Genomic DNA, 17,519 nt, shown 5'->3' on the forward strand with positions numbered 1-17,519 from the left:
CAGCCAAGACTCAAACCGAGGCATTCTGACATGGCATATGAGTATCCTAAGTGATATCTTTTTTTTTTTTTTTTTGACAGGCAGAGTGGACAGTGAGAGAGAGAGACAGAGAGAGAAAGGTCTTCCTTTGCCGCTGGTTCACCCTCCAATGGCCGCCGCGGCCGGCGCGCTGCGGCCCGCGCACCGCGCTGATCCGATGGCAGGAGCCAGGAGCCAGGTGCTTTTCCTGGTCTCCCATGGGGTGCAGGGCCCAAGCACCTGGGCCATCCTCCACTGCACTCCCTGGCCACAGCAGAGAGCTGGCCTGGAAGAGGGGCAACCGGGACAGAATCCGGCGCCCCGACTGGGACTAGAACCCGGTGTGCCGGCGCCACTAGGCGGAGGATTAGCCTAGTGAGCCGCAGCGCCGGCCCCAAGTGATATCTTTACCACTGCACCAAACACCTGCCTTTTACAACTGATTTTGTATCAGGTATGGAGCTGTACAAATCCTATGAGGTCAGAGCTACATGGGATTGGGATCTTAAATAGTGTGATAACCATCATTCTTTGAGAGCTGATAACTTTGTATCTAGCAACAGCTTCTGTTTTTCCCACACAGGGAACTCTGGAGCTAATGGTCTATCAGCATGCCCTACCAGACCCTTATACTCCCATTTTTAAAAAAAAGATTTATTTTATTTATTTGAAAGGTAGAGTTGGGGCCGGCACTGTGGCACAGTGGGTTAACGCCCTGGCCTGAAGCGCCGGCATCCCATGTGAACACCAGCTCGAGTGCCGGCTGCTCCACTTCCTGTCCAGCTCTCTGCTATGGCCTGGGAAAGTAGTGGAGGATGGTCCGGGTCCTTGGGTCCCTGCACCCGTGTGGGAGACCTGGAAGAAGCTCCTGGCTCCTGGCTTTGGATCTGCACAGCTCTGACTGTTGCGGCCAATTGGGGAATGAACCAGCAGATGGAAGACTTTCTCTCTCTCTCTCTCTGCCTCTCTTCTCTCTGTGTAACTCTGACTTTCAAGTAAATGAATAAATCTTGGGGAAAAAAAAAAGGAAGGAAGGACGAAAGGTAGAGTTACAGAGAGGCAGAGAGAGAGAGAGAGAGAGAGAGAGAGAGAGAGAGAGACGTCTTCCATCCACTAGTTCACTTCCCAGATGGCTGCAACAGCCGGAGCTGTGCCAATCCAAAGCCAGGAGCCAGGAGATTCTTCTCGGTCTCCCACGGGGGTGCAGGGGCCCAAGGACCTGGGCCATCCTCCACTGCTTTCCCAGGCCATAGCAGAGACCTGGATCGGAAGTGGAGCAGCTAGGACTCGAACCAACATCCATAGGGATGCCAGCACTGCAGGTGGCGGCTTTACCTGCTACATCACAGCGCCGGCCCCTGTATTCCCACCTTGATCAGTGGCTGGGTGGGAGCTGACTCCCTGGAGGGGCTGAGAGTGTTCTCAGCTGCTGCAGTAACAAGTCCTTCAGCGACGGACAGCTCTGCGTGCATCTCAGTCACCAGTGCTACCTAAGCTGCAAGGCATGCTGGAAGTTCCCCTTTGGTAAGAGGGAGCCAAATGAAGTCAGAATAAAGCACAAGCCAGTGAAGCTGGCAGGACCGTGAGACGCCTTTGAGGTTGAGTCCAGTCTCCAGGGCAGGTAGTGGTCATTCTACCCAGCACAGTTCAGAAATGCTTCTAAGAGGTCTCTGAACCACGCTTAATGAAGACTCAGGAAAGGGAAGAGAGGCAAGTTAGACAGAGGAAGTAAGCCAGGGCTGGAATAGACCAAAGCTGAACTTGTCCTCCATTCATCTTGCAGAAGAAAACTACAGTCATATACTATATAACACCATTCAGTTAGAGTGTATCACCTAGTGACGTCACAGCAGTCAGCTGGTATCAGTATACCGTATGATGTTCACACAATGAAATTGCCTGCAGATGCATTTCTCAGAATTTATCCCATTGTTAAACGATGCATGACTATATTGTCTGCTTTATTAACTGCCCTTCTTGTGTTCCGAGAGGGGAGACAGGCTGGTGCAGTAGCTGTGGGCTACTTCCTGCCTATTTGCAAGGTAATATTGTAACCCTTCCTGCCTGGATGGTTTAGAGCTTGGAAAATCAGGGAAGAATCCAAGAACATAGTGTCAAGGTGCCATCAGCAGGGACACAAAAGGAGAGAAGGTAAAAGAGAATATGTTTAGATTCAGGAGTCGATGATCATGCAGAAGTGAGTCTTAAATTATTCAACCTCCTTTATTGATTGATTGATCTCTATCTGCAGGTCTTGGTTTATTCTTGGTCGGTATTTCCTGTGTCTGAGACACTGAGAAGAGAAATAGGAGGACAAAGAAACAGATTTTTAAGACTGGAGAAGAGAGCTGAGGCTGAGCCAAGGAGAATTTGGCAATATGTATCAGGAATCTTAGAATGCCCATCTCTTTTGACTTAGTGGTTCCCCTTCTGGAAATGGATACTAGAAACACTATCCAGAATCTTTAAGAAAAAGCTTTAAGTGCTAATGTTCACAGCAGCCTTTTTATAGCAGTGGATAACAGGAGACAACCTAAATGTCGAACAGCAGGTGATTGGCAGAGCACCATTGGAGCTACAAGATGCCATTAAGAACTTCAAATGATAACATGAGAATAGATCTATGACATATAGTAGCATAAAAACTCTAACGGAGCAATCAGACTTGTACATATAGAATGTCATAATATATAGAAAAATGTGGATGGAACAAGGAAAAAGGAAATACACTAAAATGGCATTTGGCATAGCAATTAAGATGCTACATGAGGGCCAGTGTTGTGGTGTAGTGGGTAAAGCCCTCATCTGTGACACAGGCATTCCATATGGGTGCCAGTTCAAGTCCCAGTTGTTCCACTTCTGATCTAGCTCCCTACTAATGTGCCCAGGAAAGCAGCAATAGATGGACCAAGTGCCTGGGCCTCTGCACCCATGTGGGAGGCAAGGAGGAAGCTCAGGGCTCCTGGCTTTGTCCTGGCCCTGCCTGGGCAGTTGTGGGACATTTGGAGAATGAACCAGCAGATGGAAGATCTCTCTCTCTCTCTCTTTCTCTCTCTCGCTTTCTTTCTAACTACCTTTCAAATAAATAAAAATAAATCTTTTTTTAAAGATGTTGAATGGGATCCCTGTGTGCCATAACAGAGTACCTGGCTTTAAGTCATCCATTTCCAATTCCAGCTTCCTGCTTAGGCATACTCTGGGAGGCAGCAGGTGATGGCCCAAGTACTTGGGTTCCTGCCACCAACTTGGGAGATGTGGGTGGGGTTTCTGGCTCCTGGTTTGGGCCTGGTCCAGCCCAGGCTGCTGCAACCATCTAGATAGTGAACCAGTGGATACAAGATCACTCTCTGCCTTTTGAATAAATAAAAAATAAATTAAAAATCTTGAAAATATATTAGCAATGATTGTTTTGAGATGGTGGGAATCCTTTATCTTTCCCTATATCTCATTAATTTTCTATAAAAATGATGTGCAAGATTTACATAATTTTTAAAACTCTTAAGTGGAGTTTGGGAGGAGGGACCCTCATATGAAAGTGGCACTGATCAGGATAAACACAAATCACTAAGGACCCAAATCCTCCAAGACCCAGTGTGTGGTTGTGTCCCAGGTAGGCTGACCATGGACTTGGCTCAGAACACGGAGTTAAATGTAGAATAAGTGATGCTGTGGCTGATGATAATCAGCAGCCCTTTGACTCACATTAAAAAAAAAAAAAAAAAAAAGAAGTATGAATTTTCCCAGCAGAGAAAGGGGAGGAAGTCACGTCAGAGGCATGTGAGAAACGCACGCAGGAACCTTGGGGAGAAACGATGGAGATGAATTGGAAAGGAAAGTAACGGTTGTCAGGGGTCATGGGTGCTAGGCGGACAGCCTTTGTGTCTCTGCCGCAGGCAAATGGGAGGCTTGGGGAGGAGTCTTCAGCCTGGGGTGCTGTCGGGGGATCTGCAGCTGTCATTCCCTAGGCCCCAGTCCAGTCTGTTTCACATCATTCATCAGAAACCAGGCGAGGCGGGGTAGGAGGGGGTGCAGTCCAGAGCAGCCTCTGGACAGTCAGCCAGGCCTCCTGACCCCAGTCTGGGCCCCTTCCCACCACGCCAGGCTCCATCCCCATTCCTGGGCACCCCCACCCCCACCTTTCCCCCCATGACAAAGAGGCTCCTTTGGAGCCTGGGCAAGATTTGCAAACGTCAAACTTGTAATTACAAGGATGAAATCATCTGGTTCTTTTTAAGCAAGCGGGTTTATTGATCCCAACATTGAAGAAATGCTATTCTGAGGAAACTCGCTCCTCTCTGCTTTCTTTTCCCCACAGCCCGGCTGAGGTGCTGAGAGCAGCGGGTGGCAGGGAAGCTTCGAGGGGGGAGGAGTGCCTGGAAGGGAGGGAAAATACTTTAGCATCTAGTTTTATGGTAAATGAGTTATTATCTCAAAAAGAAAAAAGAAATCTTTAGGGCTCAAGAAATTGCCATGAGCAGAGAGATGACACCTTACCCTGGATTTAGGTCCATCTCCTTCCTAAAACCAGGAGCTGAGTGGAGTCAGGGCTTTCGGCACAGTGCCAGCCACTAATTTCCTCCTCTCCCACTCCCCTCAAGTCTCATCTGTGGCCCCAGATCCTATTTCAGCTTTGAGATGGTACAATATTCCCTCAGTAATTGAAGGGAAACCATTTCCTTAGGGGAAAAAAAAATGACTAGAGGCTCAGAGGCCTGGGGGGGGTGGGGTCCCACTCCATCCACGGACACCAGACCTGGATCCAGCCATCCTTTCTGCTGGAAGCAGGGAGGCAGGACATCCAGGCCTTGCTCTTCCAAGTCAAGGCGGGGCAAACAGCTGGGCCCAGGGGCAACAGCCATGTGCTCCCACAGGGCACACGGTAGAACTCCTTCATGAACCTGCTGGGAGCTGTCTGGAACATGGCGGGGCACTCAGGAGAGAAGACCCCAGCCACAGCTCTCATGAGGCCACAGCTCAGTCATCAGCGAGACAGGCAGGACTTCTGGCTTCTCAGCTCAGTTGAGACCTGAGACTAGAACAGTTGAGACCACAACCTTGAGGTTACTCAGCCCCTCTGAGCCTCCGTTTCCTCATCTGTAGGGGAGGGCTGATTATAAACCTGCAGGATTGTGGTGAGACGTGAACCAAGATGCTGTATGCTCAGTGCTTAGCCGCCTTGTTATCACTAATGGGCCATGGTCTTGTCCCTGTCCCACGCTCACTGTCTTACCTTTTTGAATCTGTTTTTCCCTGACCTATCAGATGGGGACTTAGAAGGTGGTTGAGTGAGTTAACTGAGAAACAAGAAAGCACTGAGCTCAGAGTTTCATAGCTGGGCTTGACGACCGAGGGCTCCCCAGCCCCTGCTCAGCATCACTGTGCCTTCTCCCCACTCCCACTCGAGACCAGTCTGCAGGTCCTGCAGGCTCAGCTGCCACCCAGGAAGGTGAGGAGTTGCTCAGAGAAGGTCCGGGACAGGCGGAATCCCTGGGAAAGGGAGGCTCCAGGTTGTGGGACTATTCAGGATTCAGCGAGGTTTTGGGGCGGCGGGGAGAAAGTGTTTGTAGGCAGTGAAGAGACACCAGGCTTCCAGCTGTGAGCCTTAGTAGAGCTGGATCATGGCAAATCTGTGTATAGTGGTGGAATCTGGATCAACCTATATCCAACCAGACAACTGCCAATGCTGTTCGGAGCGTGGACCTAAACCTAACTGACATGGATGAAAAATTTCTTTATATATTTTCTTGAATCCCATTTTAGAAATAAGTGAAAAAATTCAAACAGCAACAGCAAAATGGCATGCAGAGGTCAGCCGAGGAGACCTCCTTCAGCCTGTGGTTGGCTTCCCGGCTGTCCTGGTCAGTTGGATGCCAGACAACGCTGAGTGTGGGTTACCCTGTGGCCTGTGGGTCTGCTTGGCAGGCTTTGCGATCCCTCTCTCTCGGGACATAATTTTCCACCGCCATGTGGCTGACCACTGGAGCACCCTGGCCTGCTCTGCGTTCCTACCCCTCCAGGTCCAGTTCTTGAATCTGACATTTTCCTTACCAAAGCGCATGGTGTCTGTCTTGCCATCTAAGCTGTGCTAGAGATATTTTGACGTTCATTTATCCTAGGCTTCCCAAGGCAGGAACAGTTATCCCTAGAGATCAGCTGCAGGTCTGTGAGCCCTACCTAGACACATTGTGGAGTAAGAGTGCTTCCCTGGGGTTATTTTGTAAGACAGAAATGAAAAGATACATTCAAGTGTCTTAACAGAATGTGGTGCTACTAAACCATATCATATGGGATACTCTTGGAATATGTGTTACACTTTTTTCCTATCCTAAGGGCCAGCAACAGAAGTTCCAGGAGGGAACTCTGTTCTCTTGACCAGGGATCTTCAAACAGCTCTTGTCTGACCAGGAGCAAAGTCATTATCTTTTTCTCATCGAGACAATGACCGTATTGTCCTAGTGTCCAGAGGTCTCCTTAGCTGGATGAGAAAACTTGAGGGAGAGGCAGCAGATGCCTGAAGGTTTATACTTCCTTGACTGACTTAATTCTGCCTTAGTATCTTGGGGTAGAAGCTCCCTCATTTACCTCCTGCATAAATTGCAATTATTTAAGGCTGGTTTTGTCTGCTCTTTGCCTATGTTGATATGGAGTTTTCCCACCAGTTTGATCAGAAATGTTATGTAGCAAAATTAAATTGGCATCCTTTGCAGATGTAGGTGCTACAGTGGTCCCACAGTGTATTCTCATTTACTCCCTCCTTTTGGAGAAACTGCTCTTCCAACCATCAGACTCCATCTAAGGATGCCACTCATAGGCTCCTACTGCCTGGTGGGAGGGCATATGACCTAAGTTGACCAATCCTATCACCATATCTCCCTAGACATAGTGATCTGGCAGACAGAATTCTATGTGACCTGGGATAGCCTTTCCTAGTAATTTTAAGACTTGAGGGGTGAGCATTGTGGCACACTGGGTTAGACTACCAACTGCACTGCCAGCATCCCATATGAGCACAGCTTTGAGTCCCAGCTGCTCCACTTCCAATTCAGGCCCCTGCTAATGAGAAGGTGGACCAAATGCTGGGGTCCCTGCCACCCAAGTAGAAAAGCCCAGATGGAATTCCTGGCTTCTGACTTCATCCTGGCCCAGTCCTGGCCATTGCAGCCATTTGGGGAGTGAACCAAATCCCTCTCCCCCTCATCTGTCTGTAAATCTGCCCTGCAAATAAATAAAATTTTTTAAGTAAAGATTTGAAGATGGAGGAGTGGCTGCTCCGGTCCTTTGCCAGGAAATGAATGCAATTCAAGCGAGCCTGAGATAATTAAGCAGCGAGAAGAAATGGAGAAATGAAAGAGAGTACAAACCAGATGTGTTTATCTGCCCCTCTAATTTGTTTACTTAAAATAAAGCACACCTCTTTTAAGTTTTCAGTTTGTAAGAATTGGGTTTCTGTCATTTTCAACTGAAAGAGACCTGAAGGGGAAGATTCTGAGTTGGGGCCCGCATTACGGTACAGCGGGTAAAGCCGCTGCCTGCGACACCAACATCCCACGTGAACACCAGTTCCAGCCCCAGCTGCTCCACTTCAGATCCAGCTTCCTGCTGATGCACCTGGAAACGCAGCAGAGGATGGCCCGAGTGCCTGGATGGAGTTCCAGGCCCTGGCTTCAGGTTGGCCCAGCCCAAGGCATTGTGGAAATTTTGGGTAAACCAGCAAGATGGAAGATCCCTCTCTCTGTCATGCTGCCCTTCAAATAAACTAAATCTTTTTTTTTTCTTTTTTTTCTTTTTTTTTTTTTTTTTTTTTTTTTTGGACAGGCAGAGTGGACAGTGAGAGAGAGAGACAGAGAGAAAGGTCTTCCTTTTTTCCGTTGGTTCACTCCCCAATGGCCACTGCAGCCGGCGCACTACATTGATCCGAAGGCAGGAGCCAGGTGCTTCTCCTGGTCTCCCACGCAGGTGCAGGGCCCAAGGACTTGGGCCATCCTCCACTGCACTCCCGGGCCACAGCAGAGAGCTGGCCTGGAAGAGGAGCAACCAGGACAGAATCCGGCGCCCTGACCAGGACTAGAACCCGGGGTACTGGTGCCGCAGGCGGAGGATTAGCCTAGTGAGCCGCGGCACCGACCAACAACTAAATCTTAAAGCTATAGTTGGTAACAGTAATGCCTACATCCTTCGTGTTTGTACACACAGGTACATTGAAACAGGCTAGGTGTGGGACAGGGGAACAGGCCCTAGAATGGAGCTGATTCTGTGTTTGCTACTCAGAAACAGTGTGCCTGTCCTAGCCACCTCCCTACAAGTTTGAAGTTGCCTAAATCTCCCCCCTCCCCAACCTTAGGCAATCATTCTTTGGATGACCAACCATTCTGGTTTGCAGGGGAATGAATGAATGGCTTCCCAGGATGGCAGACTTTCATTGCTAAAACCAAACGGTCTCTGGTAAACCAAGACAGCTAGTCATCCTCGCTCAGTCCCACTATCTGTAAAAACGAGATTTGACTGGACAGGGATGGAAAATTCTGCCAAATCCTGCATTCAAGCAGACATTACCAGCTGATCTTGGCACTCATCGCTGGGTTCAGGTGGATCCTCACAGTACGTTTTTGTCATCCGTGAACTGTGTTCTTGTCAAGCTGGAGTTTCAAGAATGAGGATTATTAAGGACCAACTCTGAGTCAAGCTCTGCCATAAACCTCCTGTGGAACTTTTCTCCAGTTTGGATACATAACTTCCCTAGAATTTATGGATCTTATTTTTTAGGACTTGAGTGTACATTTGGGTAAATATGAGGACTGGCAATGAGTTATAACTATCACCCAGCTTATCTTAAGAAACTTAAATTGAGCACCCGTTACATGCTAGACCCAAACAAAGGCTCTCACACTAACACTGCGAACTAATTCGTGTCTGCATTTTGGAAGTAAGGGAACTGAGGCTTAGCTGGCCAGTTTGGAAGGCAAGGAGCAGGCGGGGGAGACTGAATGGGATCCATCTTACTCCAACCGCCACGACCTTCCCACAATGATTCAGTTGGTTTCTTTGGTTTGTTTTCCCCTTTGGCCTTCAAGGTACACAACCTAAACCCCTCGCCATCGATCCGGGGACACAAAGTCCCCAAGGACTTGGGTTTCTTCGGATTCAGTAGACAGCCTAGGGTTACTCTCCGCGGCGGGTGAGCCCAGAAGTTCCAGATGGCTGAGGAGAGGGCGGACAAAAAGGCCGGCTAAGGCCGCACCCGGGAGGGCCAGGCAGACCCCCACAGGGCAGTTCACACTGAGCGGCCAGCGGACACCCAGGTGGAACAGCGCGGCGCTGCGGGAGGGACCTGGGCTAGCCGCAGCCCATCCACCCCGCAGGCTGGCTGGCGGCGCATGCGCGGCGTGGGCCGCGGAGTTGTGAATGGTGCGTCTTGTTTGCTGGAGTTTGAGGCGGGCGGGCGCGCGAGGAGGAGGGGTGGGGCCGGCGGGGGCGGGGCGGGCAGCCGAGAGAGCGAGGTGGGCGGCGAGAGGAAGTGGCGGCGGCGGCGGCCGGGGGCGGCGAGAGCTGGGTCTGCGCGGGCGGTAGGCAACGGCTGAGGCGGCGGCGGCGGCGGCGGCGGCGGCGTGGGCTGGGCTCCAGCGGGCGGCGGCACCCAGACTCCCCGGAGCGGGAGCCCACGCGGGCGGGCGCCTGAAACAAAGAGAAGCGGGAGTCCGGGCGCCGCGGGTGGGCGGTCAGTCGGTCAGCGCGCAGCCGGCCAGCGGGTGTCCGCGCAAGCCCCGAGCCCGGCCGGCCGGCACGGCCTCAGGGCGGGAAGATGCCGCGAGTCGTGCCCGACCAGAGAAGCAAGTTCGAGAACGAGGAGTTCTTCAGGAAGCTAAGCCGCGAATGTGAGGTGAGGAGGGAGGGCTGGCGGGGGCGCGCGCTGCGGAGGCCTCGGCGCGCCCCGAGTGGGCCCGGGCGGAGAAAAGTTTGGGCGGCGCGGTCCCGGGCAGCTCGGGCCAGCGCGCCCGCGGACGGGCAATCTCGCCGGGCGGCCGTCTGCCCGCAGACTGTGCTTGGCCTTATCGGCGCCGCGCGGGGCGGGCGGGCTCCGCGGATTTGGCTCCTGATTTCGGGCCGTCTCTGCCTTGCAGATCAAGTACACGGGCTTCAGGGACCGGCCGCACGAGGAGCGCCAGGCGCGCTTCCAGAACGCCTGCCGCGACGGCCGCTCGGAGATCGTAAGTCGGCGGGGCCGGGGCGCGCGGGGGCGGGCGCCGGCCCCGAGGCGCGCGCGGGGCACTTGTTGCGCGGGGGCCGCGCGGCCCGGGCGGGTTCCGGACGGCGCCGCGGCCGCCGCGGCTCCCGGAACTGAGCGGGCGCCGTCTCACTTCCTACTCGGGATTCAAAATGCGAAAGCAGACGCTGGCGGGCCGGGGCTCGCGGCGACCGCCGGCCCCGTGGCCCGCCGCGAGCCGCACGGAGCCGGGGCGAGGTGGTTGAGCGGGCAGGGGTGCGGCCGGGGGCGCGGGGCTTCCTTCCCGGCGGCGGCGGTTCGTGTCTCAGCGGCGGGGCTTGTCGCCGAGGTGAGGCTGCCTCACTGGCAGGGCAGCCGAGGAGGAATCTGTTCCCGTGGGAGCTATTGTTCTGATCGATTGGGAGCTTGGGGGTGGGGTGGGGGGACCCTAAGGGTCCTGCCGTTTTGCTCTCGGGGGAGTGAGAAGCCCTCCCGTCCCGTGGGTGCCGCAGTTCCTAAGGAAGTGAGTGGGTCGCCGTGCGGAACCCCCAGGTGGTAGATTAGGTGCCTCGCCTCCATCAAACCTTGAGTAGAAAAAAAAAAAATCCAAGTGTCCTACTTCCTGTCATCGCTTTTCTGTTGGTCCTTTCAGAGGGGCTAATGAGGAAACGGTAGGAAGAAACTGAAGAAAAAAAGGTGGGGGGCATTTTTTTTTAGAAAGTTGAAGCTCTGGAGAGTGGAGTCCGGTTGCTCCTTTCGGACCCGAAGCCGCAGTGCAGTTGGACTTGGGTTAATAGGAAGACACACTAGGAAATTTGCTCCCGCCCCCTGGGTAATCTAGTTGCTTATTTTTATTGAGGTGTAATTCGCCTGCCATAAAATCTTTCTTTTTTACCACCAGAGTCAAATTTATTTTTAAAGAATATTTTGATATTTGGAGGTGTTTTAGAATTATGTTCGGATGGAAGTTATTCGGTTAATTTCATCCGAGCTCTAGAATATTTCGTTGGTACTGCATGTTATGAAAGCAAATCTCCAGCTTTTAGCTCAGTTCCAAGTTTCTTTTTTTTTTTTTTTTTTTTTTTTGACAGGCAGAGTGGACAGTGAGAGAGAGACAGAGAGAAAGGTCTTCCTTTGCCGTTGGTTCACCCTCCAATGGCCGCCGCGGTCGGCGCGCTGCAGCCGGCGCACCGCGCTGATCCGATGGCAGGAGCCAGGAGCCAGGTGCTTTTCCTGGTCTCCCATGGGGTGCAGGGCCCAAGCACCTGGGCCATCCTCCACTGCACTCCCGGGCCACAGCAGAGAGCTGACCTGGAAGAGGGGCAACCGGGACAGAATCCGGCGCCCCAACCGGGACTAGAACCCGGTGTGCCGGCGCCGCTAGGCGGAGGATTAGCCTAGTGAGCCGCGGCGCCGGCCCCAGTTCCAAGTTTCTTGAGGAGCTCTGATAGTTATATACTTAAAATATGTGACAAATACTGGAATGGCAGAAAAAAGAAGTCATTTGTTAGTTGATCCAGTGACTTCTGTCCTTTGCCTGGGTTTCTTTTTTGCAAAGGTGGATTTATCAATTTATCAATCAGCCCCAAGGATTTGCTGCAGGTAACTGATAGAAGTGTCATGGATGAGAGACTAGGTACCACCGTTACCGAGGTTTTTTTTTTTTTTTTTGAAACTTAGTAAAGCATAGCTACTGGAGTGTTTTCTGTCATATCACACTTGGCTGCATGTAATTATGAATTGGGGCTTTAATTCCTCCCGTTGTATATGTGGATTGCTGTATTATGTATATTGCTGTAATGTGTACCAGTGTTAAAGGTCACTTGTGTTTGTCATAAATTCCCTTTCAGGGTGAATTAGACACTTTCCAAATACCTGATCTCATAAATTTTAATATGTTTTTAGTTTCCTATGAGTACTAATGGTGAAAGCGATACATTTGAATTCTTCATATGATTTGCGTATGCATCCTTTTATTGAATAATATAACTATCTCTAGTTTTTTCTCTTTAATTCACTGTCGTCCCCCCCCCCCCTTAAGTTACAGGATCCTCAGCTTGTAGAAGGTGGAAACCACGTTAACTATGCCTATACCTTTCTAGGAATAGGTGCTTTGCCTTATAGGTACTTGATTATTTGAATTTAGAGATCATTTAATGTAGTGACTGAAATTTATCTGATGACTTTTAAATGCTTTGGTTTCTACCTATTTGGTTGTGGGAAAGACAATATTTTGCCTCTATTTTGACAGCAGCCATAAATGGTAAGAATTATACATAGTTCTCAAAACTATTCCTAACTTCTGTGGCCCCAGTTGCCCTTCCATCCTCTTTTTATTTTGAACATCTCTTTAACGTGCATACGTCAGTGAGATTAATGAGAACATTATTTCTCATTTGGTTACGGAAGGGTTTTAGAGCTGCAGTGGTCACCTCTCCTATAAAACTCAAATTCTTTATCCTAACATGAGAAAAAATGATTATAATGGCAGGTAGAATCTGCTTGGTCAAATCTGGTGTGTTTCTCTTAGGAATTCTTGTCATAGTAAGAGTGGTAGGTGTGTCTTCAATACTAAATAGTGACTCCAGTGTGAGAATTGAAAACTAATATTGTGAGTATGTTTTTTATTCTGAATATATGGGATGGTAAAAAGAATTAGTTTGGCAAAGTGTGCCATTTTATAATTTGTGAAACGTATAAAATATATTCAGGACAACCTGGAAATCTTACATATAGTTATAATATCAACGTAGCAGTTTTGTTGTAGAAAAGAAATTTTCCCAACTCTTACATGTGTAGGTATTGCTTTAAAAAAAAGTTGTACAGTCAAGTAAATTTGGAAAATGCTTTTCTAGAATGATCTGTTTTTATCACTTCTGTCTCAGAGAGGGATCTTGATGAGATAATGGGCATAAAGTGATGAAGCAGGAAATCTCTTCTGAGGTTGGTGTTCAAACAGGAGGTGAGGTAATAGGATCTGCAGAGTGTCTTAGCCCAGAGCTGACTTGGGGCAGATGGAGGTGGAAGCATCTGCTGCTAGGTGAATGCCAGGCTGAAGAGCCATGCCTCTGTCGACACAGGGTCATTCCTGGGCTGGTCTCTTATCTGCCACCACCAAGGAAAGGGTATCCCAGTTGATGAGGGAAATGCCATCAGAGGAATCTAGAGGGTTAGCAGTAAGGTTGACAAATGTACCTAGAGCACCAATAATAGAAATAGGAAGTTTTAAGTTTTACCTCTAAAGAGTAAGCTGTTAACCATCAGGGGAACTAGTGGACAGCTGAATCAGCGGATGGCTTTAAGCACTTTTCCCAAAGTATGAGCCTCTTGCTTTTAGGTGAAGACTGCTTAGAAACAAAATTATGGTAACTTAATTAGTAACATACCAAACAAAACTTTCTCTAGTTTCAGAAAAGAAGAGTTTAGATGATGGAAAGTATATTTTTCCAAGAATGCTTTTAACTTCTTTCTGTTTTTCCTTTGGGAAGATGAGTAATGTTATTTTTTTTTCCACTTAGAGGAATACGGAGTTAAATTGCTCAGGGGCTACATAGAATGACACTTTATTGAAATGGTTTTAGATTGTTCTGTCTGTTGAACTGAACCATCAGAATCTTAAAAATATCAGATAAATAGTCTTCTCTTTGTTGTAGTCAGATCCAGTTCTCCTAAAGTAAAATTTTAAAACATGCATTTTTTTTTAAATCATGGAAGGTTTTAGAGAGAAGTGCTGTCACATCACTTGCTAATGTGTGGTTTATCATGGGAGATACAATCCCAATTGTCTTTTTTTTTTTTTTTAAGCATGGGCTTTAAAGCCTAAACCTATAATGCACTTTTGCATTACTTTTTTTTTATGTACCGCACGCCATATAGTGATTCTTTGAGCAAGGGAAAGCAAGAAAAATTAAATGTCTCATTTATAAAACATTAAGTCGTGATACATTTTAACAATTCAAAATCATTAGATCTTCAGTGATTTTCATATTTAAAAATGTAGATTTTTAGGGGCCGTTGTGGCAAAGCAGGTTGAGCCATAGGGGCATCCCATATGGGCGCGATTCTAGACCTGGCTGCTCCACTTCTATCCAGCTCCCTGCAATGCTCCTGGGAAAGCAGTAGAGGTTGGCCCAAGTGCTTGGGCCCCTGCATTCACATGGGAGACCTGGAAGAAACTCCTGGCTCCTGGCTTCAGCCTGCCCCAGGCCAGGCCATTGTGGTCATTTTGGGAGTGAACCAGCAGATAGATCTCTGTCTCTCCTCCTCTCTCTGTAACTCTGCCTTTCTAATAAATAAAAAATAAGTCTTTAAAAAAAAGTAAGTTTTTAAATGCAAGGATAGTAGCTTCTGGCTAGACATTAGCAATGTGAGATCCTAACGTCAGCAAAAAATGACCTGAAAGAAAGTATTGATTCTATGTCTGATTTTATATTTAAGCAGCCAATGGAGAATGTCCTCAAAATGGAATCAGATGTTTGTAACTTAATACTTAAGAAAAATGATGAGTGCATGTTTTTTTACTTTTAAGTATTCTCAGTGCTGCCTGGCTTAAGACATAAACTGATGTAAAAATAAATGACTGCCTGCATAATTTATGTAATGTCCTGCTCCTGATCCTGTTTGTATTGATTTTTCTAAAAGGCTTTTGTGGCCACAGGAACCAATCTGTCTCTCCAGTTTTTTCCGGCCAGCTGGCAGGGAGAACAGCGACAAACACCTAGCCGGGAGTATGTCGACTTAGAAAGAGAAGCAGGCAAGGTAGGAAACGTTTCTTTGCAATTGAAAATACTGTGGATTGTTTTATTGGAGATTATCCAATGATTTCCAGTTTAATAAAGAGATCACAGGTCTGAATACAGATACATGATCAGATTTGTTTTCATTCCATGTTGTAAGGATGTAATACAGTTTTTAAAAATCAGTTAAACTTTTATATCACTTATTAATTTAATGTGTGTAATATTTGTCATACAAAGTTCTAATCCTTAACATGTGCTTTTCTACATTTAATATTCAATACTTAATTCTTTTAAGAATGGTGACAGGAAATTTTTTGTGTTTACTAAAATATATGTCATTATACTTCTATAAAAAAAGGAAATTAAGAGAAAAATAGGAAATGGCTCTGTAGGCTTAACAATTAATAGTATTTAGAAATAGCCATGGGTGATTTTCTAATTCTGTTAATAAAGCAAATTTAATTTTGAGAAAATATGAAAACTTTAATTTGGAAATTTTTTTTGAGCAAAAGTTTCTGCAAAAACAGAAAGATGCTTTACAAACTTTGTTAGCAGGTTTAGGTTAAATGTAAGAAAAGTGTCGATGAAATGTTTAAGCCATATTAAAATCTAAGTTAAATGTATCATTATTTTGGTGGAACTTTAATGAATAATATCTTTGATCAGTTGATCCTTAATCAATAAGTCAAGGAGTTGGCTTCTTGAAATAAAACTTTTAATGAAAAAAATAATTGTTTTGGATTCAGTTTTATATTCAGTATTTCTCCTATTTCCTTGGTTGGTTTCCATACTTCTTTCTCTCAACTTCCTAAATTTTCTGAATGTTGTCATGAATAGCCTATAACCTATTACTTTATTCGCAAAACATAAGAAATGTCTAAATATTTTGAAAAAAATAGATTTTTGTGTTAGTAAAAGAATGTCTAATGATATATATAAATATATATAAAGAAGTTTTTAAAAATGAAATTAGGCTTGATTTTTTTATAAGTAATGAACTAATCTTTGGATTGGGAGAGGGGAAATAGATTACATGATTTTAAAAAATGACTAATAAATAATTTGCTTTCCATGTATTAGCTTGTTTGCTTGGAAAATTAAAGCAAATGTTCTAGATTTTACTATTTGGTAATTCTTATATAAAATAACTTGAGAAATCATTGTAGAGTTGTTTTTTGTCTCATGCATATATGTAACTAAATAAAGAAATTTTCCTTGTTTAAGCACTTTCTTAAAGTTTGTTTAATGTGGTAGCTCAGATACTAAACACATAAACCAAAAAAATTTGTTTTCCCCTCAATTTTAAGACTTCATAATTGACATTTCAATGTTACTGAAGCCTTCTAGTATTTAAAAACTAATAAAGGTCTTGTTAACCCTGTTAGAAGCTAGGGTTCATTAGTTTGATGACTACATTATTCCTAGACATAAGCCATTGAGATATTTTTGATTATGCTTGTATGACCAACAGTAATGAAAATGTTAGATGGCTTTTACTCTCATATTTTCAGATCTCAGAAAAAATGATAAAAGTTTGTTTTGTTAATATTGATTTTAAAAGTTTTTTTTCTGTAAAGGGACAAGTATTTTTAGTTTCGCAGTCCTAAGCCTTGCTGAACTCTGCTGTGTAGTGTGAAAGGAGCTGTGGACAGTATGTAAACAAATGAATGTGGCTGTGTTCCAAGAATGGTAACACTGATAGAAAGCAGTATCTTTTCCTTAGATGTAAATTTGTAATTATTCATGTATAGATCATATATTTCTCAAATATAATTTTGCCAATACCTGTGATGTATCAGGATAAAGAAGGGGAAAAAAGGATATTAAGGCAAAAAACTCCTGGTATATTTCTGCGTTACACTGGGATAACTGGCATAAAGTACTCCATCGAATTTAGAGAAAAGCTGATACTCTGTGTTTTCTTACCCAAGAGGCTCAGACCATGGGGTCTCATTTCTCTTCTTCCTTTTTTATGTTCTGTTTCTTAACAACCGTTAGATTTTTGTTCCATCGCCACAGGACTAGGACTAGAAAAAAAAAAATTGAAGGAGCTTCTCCAAATGTTATTTAACTCTGCTTATACTGGATTCCAAGTCAGTGTCATCGTCAGTATTCTCTCAGTCTAGTTACTTGCTGAAACAGCTTCATTCTCTTCCTATTCATACCCAACTTTGAGAAAATTGTAGAAGTTAAGATTTTGGAATTAGGCGTAATTGAGTGAAGTCCTTCATTTATTACTCTGTAATTTTGAGCGAGTTGTTTAACGATTAAGGTCCTCAGTTGTAAAATAAAGTTAATGCATACTTCTCAGGATGTACCCTAGTGGTTAACTGAAATACTGCATGTAAAGTGCTTAGCCCAGTACTGGGAGTTACTCAAAAGATTCATTCATCCAGAAAGTCTTATTAAACATCTATTATTGTGTACTGAGCATTGTCCTAATAAGCACTTGAGATAATCTGTGAACAAAATAAAGGTCCTGCCTTACAGATTGTTTTATGGGGGGAAAGGATTTTTCTAAAAGACAATACAGGTAATAAGTTATACAGTATGTTACAGAA

The 17,519-nt window shown here is 46.2% G+C and overlaps 1 protein-coding gene and 1 long non-coding RNA gene across 4 annotated transcripts in view; one reads left to right on the forward strand and one right to left on the reverse strand.

Moving 5' to 3' along the window:
• Positions 1 to 4,259: 4,259 nt before the first annotated feature.
• On the reverse strand, positions 4,260 to 9,454 carry LOC127491358 (uncharacterized). The gene is made up of 3 exons (XR_007920016.2): positions 9,019 to 9,454; positions 8,572 to 8,654; positions 4,260 to 4,391 (listed from the first exon to the last, which is right to left on the reverse strand). It is a non-coding gene; the product is annotated as an uncharacterized lncRNA (long non-coding RNA).
• A 193-nt stretch (positions 9,455 to 9,647) lies between these two features.
• Positions 9,648 to 17,519, forward strand: part of CBFB (core-binding factor subunit beta) — a 64,593-nt gene continuing 56,721 nt past the window's right edge. The window contains exons 1-3 of one of the 3 annotated variants that reach the window (XM_070062591.1): positions 9,648 to 9,895; positions 10,137 to 10,223; positions 14,861 to 14,977. In XM_070062591.1, coding sequence (XP_069918692.1) covers positions 9,818 to 9,895; positions 10,137 to 10,223; positions 14,861 to 14,977 — 282 coding nt within the window. In that variant the 5' untranslated portion in view covers positions 9,648 to 9,817. The remainder of the gene's footprint in view (positions 9,896 to 10,136; positions 10,224 to 14,860; positions 14,978 to 17,519) is intronic. The other 2 variants (XM_051847191.2, XM_070062592.1) reach the window with 2 other exon arrangements.

The sequence above is a fragment of the Oryctolagus cuniculus genome, chromosome 18, assembly GCF_964237555.1.
Source record: "Oryctolagus cuniculus chromosome 18, mOryCun1.1, whole genome shotgun sequence".
Classification (NCBI taxonomy): domain Eukaryota; kingdom Metazoa; phylum Chordata; class Mammalia; order Lagomorpha; family Leporidae; genus Oryctolagus; species Oryctolagus cuniculus.